Source organism: Sebastes umbrosus, chromosome 2 (genome assembly GCF_015220745.1).
Source record: "Sebastes umbrosus isolate fSebUmb1 chromosome 2, fSebUmb1.pri, whole genome shotgun sequence".
Taxonomy (NCBI): domain Eukaryota; kingdom Metazoa; phylum Chordata; class Actinopteri; order Perciformes; family Sebastidae; genus Sebastes; species Sebastes umbrosus.
In genome coordinates, this window is record NC_051270.1 from 26,650,260 (window position 1) to 26,665,579 (window position 15,320).

At 41.0% G+C, this 15,320-nt stretch overlaps 1 protein-coding gene across 3 annotated transcripts in view; it reads right to left on the reverse strand.

The window, feature by feature from the left end:
* Positions 1–15,320, reverse strand: part of dennd5a (DENN/MADD domain containing 5A) — a 38,054-nt gene that overhangs the window by 17,352 nt on the left and 5,382 nt on the right. For 2 of the 3 annotated variants that reach the window (XM_037746475.1, XM_037746470.1), the window contains exons 2-6: positions 9,954–10,025; positions 9,049–9,158; positions 7,607–8,315; positions 1,638–1,825; positions 454–765 (exon numbers count right to left, since the gene is read on the reverse strand). In XM_037746475.1, coding sequence (XP_037602403.1) covers positions 454–765; positions 1,638–1,825; positions 7,607–8,315; positions 9,049–9,158; positions 9,954–10,025 — 1,391 coding nt within the window. The remainder of the gene's footprint in view (positions 1–453; positions 766–1,637; positions 1,826–7,606; positions 8,316–9,048; positions 9,159–9,953; positions 10,026–15,320) is intronic. The other variant, XM_037746471.1, reaches the window with a different exon arrangement.

Here is a 15,320-nt window from a genome sequence, read left to right on the forward strand (position 1 = left end):
TAGCATCCTAAATAGCATGTTAGTGCGGAATTTCTGACCTTTTTTAAAAAAAAAACGAAAACCATAAACTTTAGACAACTTCTGTTTTCTTCTTTTCTTTCTATACTGACAAAACATGCATCCAGCCCACTGTGTGGCACAGAAGGGCTCCCCCTTTTGTTCATTTCTCCTTACTGCAATTATGGCAGTAATAACATAATATAATACAATAAACTGATATTATCATCCCTACATCATTTATAAGCTGGCAGAATATAGTCGCACATTTATGAGATATTTGCATTTCAATGGAGCTGCTGAATATAAGGGTTTAAAAACTCTATTTGCAAGGCTGATTTTACAATGAATGCATTCATTATTGAAATTGTTCCACTATAATTAAAAATTTTGTTTTGAAGATTGAGTTCCAGACAACCACCCATTTTTAATTCATCAGATTTCATCATTTCTCACCTTCTGCAGGCTGACGCCCGTCCTCTTGACCAGCGCCTGCAGTCTGGCGATGGTTTCGTTCTCCCTCAGCAGGTAGGAGTTGAGGGGCGAGGCCAGGTTCCCGTTGCGCTTATCGGAGACCATGTCAACAGATCGGAAGCCCCGGTACTTGGCCTGGCTGTCGCTGGAGTGAATATTTCCCTCTGGAGAAATGCCAAAGGACATGAGCACCTCGGAGATCTCCTGAATGAACTCTAGTTTGTTGGGAAACTGGGGCAACTCCTCTGGCAGTTCGATGAAGTGGTTGTCGATGTCCACAAAACACAAGTTAGCCTGGAAGAAGTCAAGGAATGAGATAATTAAGCATAGGAAACATAAAAAACTAATATATTGAGTGTAATGCACAAAAAACAGGTGTAACACAAACATTATCGGTGCTACTGGTCCTATAAGTCATACTGTGCTAATGCCATCAAGTCTAACAAGTCCTAATAACACTATTACACAGCTAACAAAGGCTATTTTATATCCCTTTAGATTTCACAGTTCAACCTCCAGATTTACCAGACATGTCTGACAGCACATTTCACTTTTCACGCATATCTGTCTGTGTTTAAAATGAGAAGCAAAAACACGTGTTCCTAATGAGCAAACTGATGACTGAGCTTAAAAATGTGGCCACAAGAGGAATGAGAAGAAGAAAAACTGTCCAGCATAGCTTGTGTCAGCTGTACAACAAAAAAAGCCTTACCAATGCAGGATGACACTAATCATTCTGCTTGTTCTGATTGTAAATAAAAACACTGACAAAGATATAGCGTGCATGTTTGTGTGCACAAAGAAAAATAAAGACAAGGAGGGATTTATTCAATAATATCCAGATAATCTTTCCACATGTTTTTGCACCGAAGTAACAACCTTGCAGACTGCATTAGTTAACAAAAAAAAGCAAACACAAGTGCACAGAGGCGAAGGTTGATTTGCAATCTGTGTTTTTTAAGAGAGACAAATAGACGTGGGAGGATCTACAGTGCTGTTCACACCTCTCAGTACGGTAATATGAAAATCCTATAACATTTATCTCAGCAGCAATTTACTGCCATTTAAAAAAATCGACTTTGCACAAAAAAAAATTTAAATAAAGCAAATGAAGAGAGTTTTAACTCTTATTTAAGTAGGGGGAGACACTACGGAGTGTTTTGTACCTCCTGTGGCAGCTCTAGCTTGGTGCGGTCATCCTGCCCGTTGGAGTGGAGGCCCATGAGATACGGCACGGGAGCGTCCAGGAAGTGGAGGAGGGAGGCGGGCAGAATGGGAACGTACACGTGCTGCCACTGGAAGGGGAACATTAAGGCCGTGATGCTCTCTGCCACCGTCATCAGCCTCTGGTAATCTGTTAACGCATACATAAAGAAAAGAGAACAGTGGTGAAGGACAGACTGTAACCATGAAACTGATATTAAGATACTGTTTGTGCAGCAGTATACAGTGCAGATGTCAGGGTTCATTTCCTGACTTGATTATTAGTTTAAAGCCTCAGTGATTGTAATGATTCTGAATGATCACATGTGCTCCAACATTTTCTCCTGATTAGTGGTTTCCACAGTACAATCATCAAAATCACCACATGCGAATGCTTGTTCAATGACGTGATCAGTGATAAATTCAACATTTACTGGACAATGGGAAAGGATTGAAACTCTTATGGCAGAAATCTGTTGCTGTGCTGCTCATGATGGGCAGTCTTCATAACATCTTCAAATTATTCTAAACTGTTTAAGTGCATTTTTGCAACTCTTCCCACATATTATTCCACAAACACTTCAGGGCCACACTGCCTTTGCCTGATAAATGTTGATTATTCCTCCAAAACACTTCTTGGGGCGGTAAACAGCATATGCCAGAAGAGTTGTGCAACATGACTATCTGTTATCTAAATGGGATTACGTTGTTTATGCCTCAGCAGCTCTTCTGTTTGCTGACAGAAATCACCTGCTGCGATAGCGCTGAGTGGCTGAGGCCAAAAGTAAAACACGACTGAAAGTTTGAAGCCACAGAAAGCAGCGCGGTAGCAGTTTTTTGCCGTGTTTGATTATGTATATCAGCCACTGATAATATTTTACTACTTGACAAAAAATACTTTTTCTATATTATCGATTACCATCTGCTAAATTTGGCGCGATGTTTCAGCGGTTACAAAAATGTGTAATCTGCCGTTGAGGCAGACAAGCTTTATCTGGGAGGCATCCTGTTTATTCTCTTTACATGATGCTAGAAATGTTAAAACATGTTTGCCGAATGAGTTAGTGTCTGTTTATCAGTCGAAAGAAATCATAAATGATCTTTTAGAAGGAATAGATGTTTGCCGGTAAGCTTGGCTTCGTTAAATTTAACAAAAGCCTTAAAGGAATCAGCTGATATGAGACACAAACAGTGTCCAGATGTAGGGAGCGGATCTTCTGAAGTCCACATTTGCAGACCAAATACGTTGTAGCAAGCCTGTCCTATAATAAAGAAAGAAAGAAAGAGGAAGTCCTCTGAAGGACCTGTGGAGGATCCAGTCTAAGCAGTTACACAGCTCCAGTCAGCTGGCCTTATAGCCAACTTTAAATTCCTTTCTTTGTGACTCCATAGAGCAACACTCCTTCATGATCAGGGCTAGTGTACATACAAATGTCTCCAGTCCTCCTCATCTGCATTCCTGCTCTATCCCCTTGACACCTACTGTACATTCAGCAGCAGCTCTGCCTCTCCCGTTATGGTGCCAAAATAAATGCCATTCCTTCATTTGGTCATGTGCTGCTGGTCCATGAGAAGAGACTCTCACCCCGGCCTGGGCCTCCCCCCCTCATCCCCCCTTCTCAGCAGACTTCCTCTCTCAGGATGGGGGACAAGAATACTAACACAGCACCCGTCTGCTCTTAAACTAGGCCACCGTAACAAGAATAACAAGAAACCACTTTAACTCAGGTCACAAAGGGTCAAATACTGCTGCTTATATACACCGATGCATGCCACGAACACTTTATAAATGTCCACACTGAGAACTGGTAGCAGTTTGGACTTGAAGTGATGCTTGAACTGTTTAGTTTACATACTGAGTGCAAACTGATGCAGCGCAGGCTAAAAATACACTGAACTCACAGAAGTGAAACTGCTGCGGATCTTATTCTGCTCTTCTGATCAAACAACTTCTGTGTTCGTTTTGACAGCCAGAAGCTACTTGCTGATTTTGATCAACAACTATTTTCATTTGGTCAGAAGTGAATGGAAAAGCCAACGAGTGATGTATTCTGTGGTTCCTGCAGAGATGTAGCCATAAAGTAATAATGATTATTTAAAATATTGATGAATTTGCAGATTATTTTTTTGTTTAATTGATGAATAGTTTGCTCTTTAAATGTCAGAAAATATTCTGCCTTCTACAATATCCCTGAGCCCAAGATGGCATCTTCAAGATTTACAATGTAAAATTATATGAAACAAAAATCATCAAATCCTCACATTTGAGAAGGTGGAACCAAAAGATGTTCGGCATTTTTCTTTAAAAACAATTAATATGTATTGTTGTTAGCGTGCAGGCTAGTTCTCCTAAACTGGAAAAACCCACAACCTCCCAGGTACATTTTATGGTTGAGAGATGTCATACAGCACTTAAAATGAGAAAGTTTGCTCCGGCTGGTGGGCAGTGCTTGGTATTTCCTCAAAAGTTCTCAACATGGCTGCGGGGTCACAAACTTTCTCATTTTACAGCTAAACAGTACACTACAAGATGTTTCTGAAAACATTTGAGGTCGAGAAATAGGCATTACAGTACCAAAATATTGATTCATATTTGATCAGCGCTGCCTAGTTTAACTGTTGATCAGAGTTCACGAGTGATTGACAGCTGCTCAGAGACGGCAGGCTCCAACTCGGCTCTGACTTGTTGTTTTCCTCCGGTCTGTGAAATCTTGCAGATGCCGTTAGGAGCATCGGAGGACACAGAGGCACATGATTTATTTTTTTTTCAGATTACCCGTCTCATGCACTACTGTCAGGATATAGTGACCGTTTTATAAAAATATCTAATTTTAATCATATTTGCTCCATTTCTACCCACTGCTGCTTTAATACAATATCAAAATAGTTGTGGATTAATTTCCTGTCAATCAACTGATCGATTAATTGACTAAGAGTTTCAGCTTCAGCCAAATCTACATCATTTAGTTGCGCAAACTGAAACTGCAGCCTAAAGAAAAACATGAAACACACAATCCTCTGACTAAAAGGAAAATTATGAATTATGAATAATGTGGTTATGGGCTGTAAAAAAAACAACTGACGGTGGAGAAGAACCATGGCATGTTTTAGAATCCCGTCTAAAAGTTGGCACAAGATAGTAATGCTATTGCCTAATATACAAAAAAAGGTAATATGAAAAGAGTGAGTCATTTGCTAACTTAAAATGGTACAGTTTGATGTAGACAAGCTTGATTCTGTATCTTAAAGCCAAACACACTCTGCTGACGGAGGTCCAGATTTAAATTTGTGCTTTTCAACTTCATTTCACATGCAGCATCTCTGTGGCTCAAACGTGCGTTGTGTAACTGCAACATCCCCCGCTAAGATCTCCCTCTCCCCTCATCTAACCTGCCACTCTCGACTGCACAAACCACATAGAGACGGACGAGAAGACGAAGGAAGGGAAATAACAATAACAAGTAGCGGCTTAATTGTAGTGTGTCACAGTGGTTGACACATGATTGACACATGATGAGCTTCCTGTTTGAGAAGGACAGGAGACCGTATTTGAATATCTTCTCTATTATGGCTTCAGAGACGAAATACTGGCCTATTTATTTCAAATCAGACTTATGAAGTCCAGTGCTATTTTTAGCACATAACACACACAGTCGTCTCTCTATTTGCAGAGCATCCCTCTCCCCTCTCTTCCGTGTGTGTGTGTGTGTGTGTGTGTTTAAGTACGTGGAGTCTTTTCCTAACAACCCCTCATTTCTTCTCAGTGGAAGATTGCCAGGGCTTAACTCTACACAACACCCTTCACACGTTCTGCAGTGATCAACCTCATGGGGGGAATAAAAGAGGCATGATGTCACTTCCAACCAATAATAATCATCCTGCATCACTGCCATCCTCCCTGTCTCTGGGTCGCCTAGCAACACCAGAGCTTCCCCCCCTTAAGAGCTCCTCTCCCCCCGGCCCCTGGCGTTTTGTAAACCATTTGCCTTCTCTTGCCATTGTAATGGATCCAATCACCAGACCAGACCCAGCATCCTTAAATGATTTCCTTGTTTCTCCTTGCACACACACACACACACACACACACACACACACAGCAGTTACTACAAATGAATAAATACGAACAGGGATCGAGCTCTCTGCATTTTGGGACTGCCAAATTGTTTTTTAAATCAAAAGCGCCTATAAAATGAAGTAACTGATTGTCAGCTGTGTGTTTTGCTTAAAGGATGAATCACAAAGAAACACCAAAAAAGGCCTGCATAGCCTAGCAGCTCAAATGTGCACACAAGACGATCCTCACACACACATTTGCATGTGAGTCCTGGCAGAAGGAGCAGCCGGTGATGGGTGAGGAGGGGGACCAACGTTTACACAGGCTGGTACTCACACTGCATCACTTTAATGGAACCACTCAACAGGTTATGTAATCTCTTGGATAACAGTTCCACCATGCATATCAAACATGTGTCCTAGCCTAAAGGCCATGCCTTTTGTTCCTATACAACAACCATCCAGACATTTTAAACCCTAAAATTTCTGAAGTTGGTAAAAGAGCTGGTTTACGGAGCGGCAGTGTAGCAGTGACACAAGCTGCAACATTTCCTTTTCAGTGTATTCATTTTCTGCGTCTAGGTTTCTGGGTGAAACAGACCATGAAACTGATGATGCACAAAGAGCTCAACAGCCAAATAGTTTTGTTTTTGGCCACTGAAGACTACATTGAGTTATGGTGTTTCTATTAAAGGGATAGTTTGGGTGTTTTGAAGTGGGGTTGTATGAGGTACTTATCCATAGTATGCTGCTGGTGTGTTGTTTTTGAAAACATTTGAGGAGAGAAATAGGCATTACAGTAACAGAATATTGATTCATATTTGATCAGCACTGCCTAGTTTGACTGTTTAATCGGAGTTTGCGAGTGATTGACAGCTGCCTCCATTGAATGAACAGCCAATAGGAACGGTCTCTCTCTGAAATGACCTGTGATTGATAGATTTTTTAATGCCTGAAAAAAGAGCCATGAGGAGGTGCAGAAGTCTAGTTTTCTCTCAGACCACTTGAATTACAATATGCTGAAAGGTTATTATGAAATTTTTGCCCAACGATGCCAAAAATATTCTGCCTACTGCAGGTTTAAGGAGCCAATATACTACGTCCCAGAAGTGCTTGTCAGATGGTCGAATAGCCTCTAAGACCCCCTGCCCTCGCACTTTTCTGACGTCTGATAAGAAAAGGCTGTGTCCGTCCACTTTCCAAAAAGAACAATCCCACATTCACACCCACATTCACGCAGTGATTGGCCAGCTGTGTGGAGGAAAGAAAGGAGCTTTTTTTCCTCATTCATGACACAACAATCTCTTTCACTTTTCATGTCAACATCGGAATGCAACACTATGAATGTCTACTTGGAGAGACCTTCTGAAAATGTGCGCTGTTATCCCCATTTTTAAACAATATCGCGTCTCCCCCTCTCTATGATGACAAAAATGGTAATTTAAGTCTTCTTTCCATTTCCATCCATCCACAATTTATAAACACGGAGGAAAGGCTTGAAGCTACACCAGTGTGTAACAACCAGGTCCCCAGACAATATCTAGTCTCATGTCATGACACTGATATGTCCCCCGGCTGCAGACACGTCTCTTGAGACAGCCTCTACTAACAGGCTCACATGACCTCTAACAGCTGTTACAGATAATGCATGATTTTTCCTTGCCTCCAGCTCTTCAGAAAACATGTATAGTGTTAATGAATTGTGTCCATATAACACAGGATTTCAATGTAACCCTGACTACTTGTCTATTTGTCTTTAAAATAAGGTTGTAATGTGAGCAATATGCATAGGTACTTGTGATCAATGCACCCTAATGTGACAGGATGCGAAAGGCTACATGAGAACACTGAGTGTAACAGTTGCGGGATGACTACTTACGCTGTGAGTAGAGCAGTATCTGCATCTCCAGCAGGGCGCAGGTGAACAGCTGGAGAACGTTCTCCATCCCCAGCAGATTAATCATTTCACCGATGGCAAAGTCAAAGAGTGGCAGCTCAGATGTGCTCGGCCTCTGGCACACCACGGGTCCATACACGCCGGAGAACTTGAGGGAGCGCCCGGAGGGCGGCAGGGGCACCTCATAGAGGATGTTGTAGATGAAGCTCTCCAGCGGGAGGGGCGGGGGCTGGGGGGACGAGACCGCAAGGTGAAGCTGCTTTAGCACCTTCCTGCAGGCCTGAGGGAAGGCCATGGGTGTGATCAGGCAGATGCACTTTGACACGTACAGCGTGTCGCGACTGATGTCGTACGAGTTGAAGCGCTGCAGGCGGGAGATGGCGGGCGCTGCGTGGAGCACGGGGCGAGTCTGGGAGTGTGGGTGTGAGTGATGGTGTGGGTGTAGGTGCCGCTGGTCCTCGGGTCCCGGCGGCGAGGTGGGAGTGTGCAAGATGTCGTACTGCTCCGCGTTGTGCATGTGGTAAAGAGTCTGCATGGCGCTGCAGATCTGTTTACTGGTCACCTCCTCAAAGAAGGTGAGGGCGAAGCCGTAGGTCCGAGAGCCGTCCTCCCTGGTGATGATATAGGAGTGGAACTGGGGCTCCCGGGAATCGATCTGCGTCCTGAACGCCAGACCCTTTGGCATACAGAGCTGTGAGAGGACGGATAGAGAAGGCATCAGAGGGTTGAGGGAAGTTAGTGTAACACATGGAAAGAAAGCATATTTCCCAAAATGTTGAACTATTCCTTTAATGATTCTAAGAAAACCAACAAAATTTGTTACTGATATTTTTCCTTTATACATGTTAGTATTGCATAACAGTGGATCACAGCTCAATGCATTAAGTAGGGCTGAGCGATATGGCCAAAATATAATACGTAAATAGTCTACACTATACGAAGTAACCACATGGCATATTTGTATACACCTGTGTGAATTAAATACTTGATAAATGAAAAGTACTGAGTATTTTCTCATTTAATTAAGAACTTTAGTGCAAGATGAACACAACAGTTTCAAGTGAAATTATAGATATATACATGCATGCACACAAATACAGAGTAATCAGATTGTTTGAGTTAGTATGTGCTTGTTATTATCAATTTAGACGCCGTAGTTGTGGATCATGAATCATGATATCTCGATATAACATTTCATCAGGATATGATTCCATTGAAAGTTGATAAGTTATCATACTGAATTATCGCCCAGCCCTATATTTAACATCAACTGAATTTGTGAATTTGTATGCATTTCCTGTATCATGATACAAAGGAAAAATATTTATATTAATTTTGTGATACTGATTTCAATCCTATCTCCCAGTCATGCTATTATTCTTAAATGACGTGAGGGAAATGCTTTAACTGTGTAGAGATCGTACCATGCCAACTGCATCCTGGTCAAATGGATTCCACTCGACATTATCTGGATAATGTGCTAGGACTTTGGATTTAAAGGTTCTCCGCAGTGGACTCTGCTCAAAATTCTCACCTGGAAATGAAACAAAACAGAGAGAGAGCGAAAAAAAAACGAAACAAAAAGGAGACAAAGAGTTAGCATAGGTTTCCAGATGTGGAAGGAGGAGCAGAAAAACAATCTGATCAGAAGCAGGTTTAAAGTGCCAGGCGCAGCTCCAGAGGAAAGCGCAAGTCAGCATATTTGTCTTGAGAGGAAGATTGTATTGCATCATATAAAGCTGTCATATGCATCCCGCTTTAGAGAGTAAACGAAATAAAATATTCAAACAGGAAGCATCCAATACTCCAAAATAGATGATTTACTTTATGGATCTTAATGCTTCCTGACAGCTTTAATGACAATACAAAAGGAACACATAAAATAATCAATCATAGAAAAAGCCCAAACTGAGTTGATTTGAACCCGGAGTAAAGCAGAAGTGATGCACACACCAAGGCAGTACTGAAAAGTCATTCAGAGTGTGGGGGGAGAGTAAACACTGACCAAGCAATGCCAGCGCAGGCAGCACTGGATTTGTGTGTGTGTGTGAGAGAAACAGAAGCGGTGATTGTCAAACATCAGCTCATTGTTCAGCTGCTGCTGAAGGATGTGAGGGAGGAGGGGAGAAGAGAAATCAGAGTGCGCAAAAAAACAGAAAGGGCCCCACACCTGTGCAGAAAATAACTGAGCAAAATTTGAAGTAACAAAAAGGGGCTGGGGCTGCTTAGTGTAAAAAAAAAAAAACAAGGTGAGCCAGGTTAAAGGTTGAAGGGTTAAAGCTGAGCTCAGGTTAAGAGTGGGGAGGAGTGTGTGTGGTGGGAGGGTTACCTTCTTCTGCCCCCGCCAATTTTCCTCTGGCCCCATCTCTGAATTTAGTAGCCTCTATATACTGGCATAAAGCTACACAACAAATAAAACAAAAGTAGAATTAAAAGCCTGGTTGCGTATGGGTAGCGCATCACTGCCCACAGACACAGGACGTTATCGTGTCTCTCCGTCAGGTGTGTATGCTAATTCAAGCCAGCTGCTGGGGTTATGAGACGAGGATACAGCGTTTCTGTGTGTCTCAGTTTCCTCTCCTGTTAGAGATCATGCAAATCCATACGGCTCTGATATGGATTATAAGCTCACCGCAGAGAGTTTACAGCCATGCTAGCAGCTCTGTGAAGCTGCACAGTGGTGCTTGGAGCTAATGTCAGCATGCTAACATGCCCACAATGACAATGCTTGCATGCTAATGTTTAACAGGTGTAATGTTTAGCATGTTCACCATCTTAGTTGAGCGTGTTAGCATGCCAACATTGGCTAATAGTGTGTGTGTGTTATAGGAATGAGTCCTAAAACCCAGGAGATGAGTTAGCATTTGAACACTTCCAGTTCCCTCATCTGGATGTCAATGTTTTCTTTTAATGGGTTTTTAGTTAGATGCCTGAAATAAGGTCTGTGGTTTTAACACAAGCTTAAGAGATTTTAACGTTTTGTCCTACGACATAAAATACATTAACAAATACCCCACTAGTGAATTTTAAAGCCTTAATGTGTCTTAAAAAAAAGGCGGTTGTTAACAAGTGGTTAAATGAGACTACTAAACGTCATCACGTCGACTCGTTTGCTGTTACAGCGTTGTTGTTTATACTCACGTTCATGTGACCGTGGTGTAGTTCATTTATAGCCTAATGTTAGCTTTTTATTTCTAGTGATTGCATTCACACTTCAAAGATCATAAAAGTGGTGTTCATTTGTGACGATTATCTTGCTGAACAAAACGTGTAAGAATCATAAATGTTTGTTTGCCACGGAGTTTATTTTCTGCAATAATCCAAAACCCAATGAAAAACTCTCATTGACTTTTTGTCGAGGGAACCGGGGCGATGCTAACTTCCTGGTTGGCCTACAGAAATATGTCATCCCTTGAGCGCTTTATAGCACTAAACAAAAGAACAGCCGAGGCTGATGGGAGAGTTTTGCAGACAGTTATTTAGCCGTTTTAGTGAATTACTTTTTTTAAATGCACATATTTGTGATTTGTTTTTAGAGTTATTTCTTCAGTAGGAATGAATTCGGAGTCAGCCACAGACAGGGTAAGGAAGTAGGAAATTATTGAGAACCCAACACATTCTTGGTTTTAGTCTTTCTTGACAATAAAGAAAAATATAGAGTAATATAGATAGCCTTGTAAGATGGTATGGAGAGGAAAAGTATTTTACAAAGACATGATATGACATTTCAATACATTTTCAACATTTAATCACATGTGGAATAAACATCTCAAGGTGTGGTAAATGGTTCAAAGATCCCATCACTAGACAGTCATGAGGTTTGCTGAGTGAATGGCTGCCCTTGTATTGCAGACTGACTGGAGCTGCTGAGTGAGATTATCTAACATTTTGCACAAAAAAAACACCCTTTATGTAACAAGGCAGTGCTTTTTGCTGTTTCCTCTTCATGCGTGACATTTGCCGAGCACCAATGAAACAATCCTGCTGGTAGAAACACACATTAATGCAACATGCCAAAAGTGAGCTGTGTGACACATCGACTCTTTTCACACCAGGTCAATTTCAAGGTAAAGGTTGATGTGACCTATGTAGTTAGGGGTGAGGAAAATCCATTTTCATTGCATTTATGATATGACTTAATGGTGACACACGCAGAGAGACAAGAAATGATGACTCTCTCAACTCTCTTCCCTGATGATTACATTCATTCTCTCTACTGCATTTGTTTGAACAAGACACTTATGTTTAATCTTGGAAAGCATTTACTGAGAATCCTAGTTGAGCAACCAAAGATATGTCAGACTATTATTAAGATTAGTAGGGATGGGGAAAAGATTAGTTCCTTAATATTTCTTTGACATTTTTATACCACTATGATGGCTCCACGATTAAATGATAAAAAGAAAAAGGTAACTAAAAAAGGATATTGAAATGACAAATGGATATTGTAAATGGAAAAATGCTGCAAATGCTAAAATCAACTAAAAATTTAACTTAAATTGAAACATGTAATATGAAAAGAAAAATGTAATGAAAGAAGAAAACAAAAGCATATATAAGAAAAATGTTTATGACATAATTGTAGCAACTGCTATCAATCAAACAGCCGCTAAGAGGCTAAGTACTAGTCTCTTTACTGTGACCCGTAAAACAAATCCATACTTAAAACCATATGCGTTTGACTGTTTATTAAATGAAAATAATGACAACTGTTATGGATAAATTAAAGTAGGACCTATAGGGCCAACAGAAAATGTCCAAGCCTAACTCGCCCTCTTTGTCTAAATCCTGCGGTCCCAGTGAACAGGTAAAATATGTGAAACCACACCCCTGTGCCAGTAACTGGAAATGATACCAACCAAAAGAACGTGGTGCAGCCTAAACAAATAATAATAAACAATACAGGCTAAATGCTCATTTTGGCTCCTAGAATAGCTTTTAACTTTAATTCTGGTAACATGATCCTCCATAGTGTTGTTATCCCTGCACACCTCGACTGTCACAGCTTTACAGTTGGCTCAGACTACACATCTGTTCCTTCTTTCAACCTTCACCTGGTAATTAGCGCTAATTACACGCTGGCTGCCTCACCTCAGGAAGACACTCGTTGAAATGAGCACCAACAAGCTCTACCCTGTAAACATTTTCTACATTTGTCATATTTTTCCAAACAAATGGAGAGCGTGATGCCATGAGAGTGTGGACCGGTAGCAGTGGGAGTAGAGCGTCACTGAGTTCTGGCTCCTCGCCGTGTTCCCTCATCCAGTCAGCCAGGGACCACCCACAGCTCTGCACCCCTCCTGTGCTCACACACCCTCACACCTAGCGTAGCGTGGCCCACTAGGCTCAGACATAAACGGATGTATCTCTCGGTCTAGAAATCTATACTCTAGCACGACTCCACTTGACTGCCCGCAGCAGGATTTCGGTGAAGATGCTGCTGACGCTTCAAAATAGCTCAGCAGCAAAAAACATCAACGGTTATTCACCCAGAGGACCCGGCGCTGACAGGACATGATAGCTCACTCTCAGCTTAAACTCACAGCCTTCACAGCTTGTACTCCCAACAGAGACAATGTGGGGGTTTTCAATAAATGTGTAACATTTCACAAATGGTTTCTCCGATTCAAATTTTTTCACTTGTCTAGTAACATCACTGTCTTTCCTCATTCAAATTAGTGGGTAACCACTAGGGAAGAAGAAGAAGAAGCACCCAGAATCGAAAAGTTAATTGATTTAAACTGCAGATTGTACACTTTAAAGGTTCTAAATGCGAGATTGAGAGCATATCTATTGCCTCCACACAGCTCTCAACATGGCGACAGCTGAGCCGGCGGCTTGCAGCTAACAGTGAAAACAACGGCAACAGTGCTGAAAGAGCTAACAGTGTTTACCTGAGAACCAGAGGGTGGGCGCTACGCTTCGCAATGGCGCCGTCGGTCGGTGCTGCATTTTCTGCTATAACTGCCGTATGAGAGCAGTGCAGAGCGGCGGCTATTAACTAGCTAGTGGGGCACGCTCACATGCACGAACATGCATACTACACTATATCTTTACATTACAAATAGTTGTTTGCTGCTATATTAATGTTCTGAATATCGTATAAAGCACCTTGAATCCTTAGCTTCCATCGTTGTCATTGTCATTCTATGATTCATTAGTTGCAGCCCTATGAGCTAGTATTTTCTACGAGCTTATTTATGGTCAGCTTCAGAGTTTGTAATAATTTTGTGTAAAGATCAAGATACTCTGCACCCTCAAAGCCGTTTGAAATCTGTAATGCCTCTTTAAACTGCATTCAAAATGTCCCTGATACATTTTCAAGCAGATTTTTAAAACACTGACAGTAGACCCTTTAACAGGCCCATAAATAAACAACTGAGTGAAAATATGAAAGCCCACATTATGCATTTAAAGCCAGCTTTCATGTTGAGCCATTCATCCTCATTTGTTTGCTGAGTAGGATTGGGGGAGAGAGGCTGCCTGGGAAATTCAAAAGGATATTTAGCATTTGAATGAGTGGAGCCTGTGTGCGAGTGTACTTATGTCCCTCAGCTGCCTGTGTTTCCAGTGTCGCCTGTGAGGCTGCAGGGTCATACATATGCTAATCAGGCCCTCGCTGCGCTGCCAAACACTGCGTTTAAAGAATGTCTTGGACGTTTCTTTGTGTTTCACTGTACATGAATCACGATTGCATCACATTGGAAGTGAGGAACGTACCGTGGTTCTGTTACATCACTAGAGAGTTTGATTTGGTTCATTTCATTCATGGCACCAAGTATCTATCAACAGTTCTGTCAGCAAAGTTTGAGGCAAGGTTACTTTGATTAATTCAAAATGTTTGAATCATTATAATTACTGAATAATGTCCAGCCATCTGTTCAGTAATTACTAAGTGCATAGGGCTGCTAAGTTGCCATCCTCAGTATCTGTTGCTTAAGATGAGGCTGAACTGCCTCTTCACAGCTTCATGACATTTTTTGTTTATGATGCTCAAAACGGTCTTCAATTACAGCTGAAGCAAGCATTTCTTTACAAAAAAGTGGTAAAGTATTTAAGATACAAACAATTATTTTCATTATTGATCAATACGTTCTTTTTTTTCTTAATTAATGGATGAATTGTTTGCTCTATTAAATGACTGCCACAATTCCCTAAAGCTCAAGGTCTCGTCTTCAAATGTCTCGTTTTGTCCGACAGTCAAAAATCGAAAGATTTTCAGTTCTATATCATAAATGACAAAGAAAAGCAGCAAATCCTCAAATTTGAGAAACTGGAACCAGAGAGTATTTGGCATTTTTGCTTAAAAAAATTACTTAAACGATTAATTGATTATCAAAATAGCTGGCAATTGACTGATTGATTAATCAACTATTTTTCCAGCGCTGGTATTCAAGTATGTTTCAAAAAGGTTGAATAAGCATTTACTCTTGTTATCATCTGCAAAATTTCTTATTAACTGTAATTGTTGACTTAACCTTTCACATATTTACAGTTTTGTACTAATTTATCCGCACATGAAAGATATCTGAAACATCCCTGTATAACAACTAATCGATTAATCGAGAAAATAATCAATAGATTAATCAACGATGAAAATAATCATTAGCTGCAACCCTACAATATTTTGTGAAAAAGAATATGAACTCTCTGTAAAGACTAAAAAACAGAAGAAGTACCCCGTCACAAGTAAAGA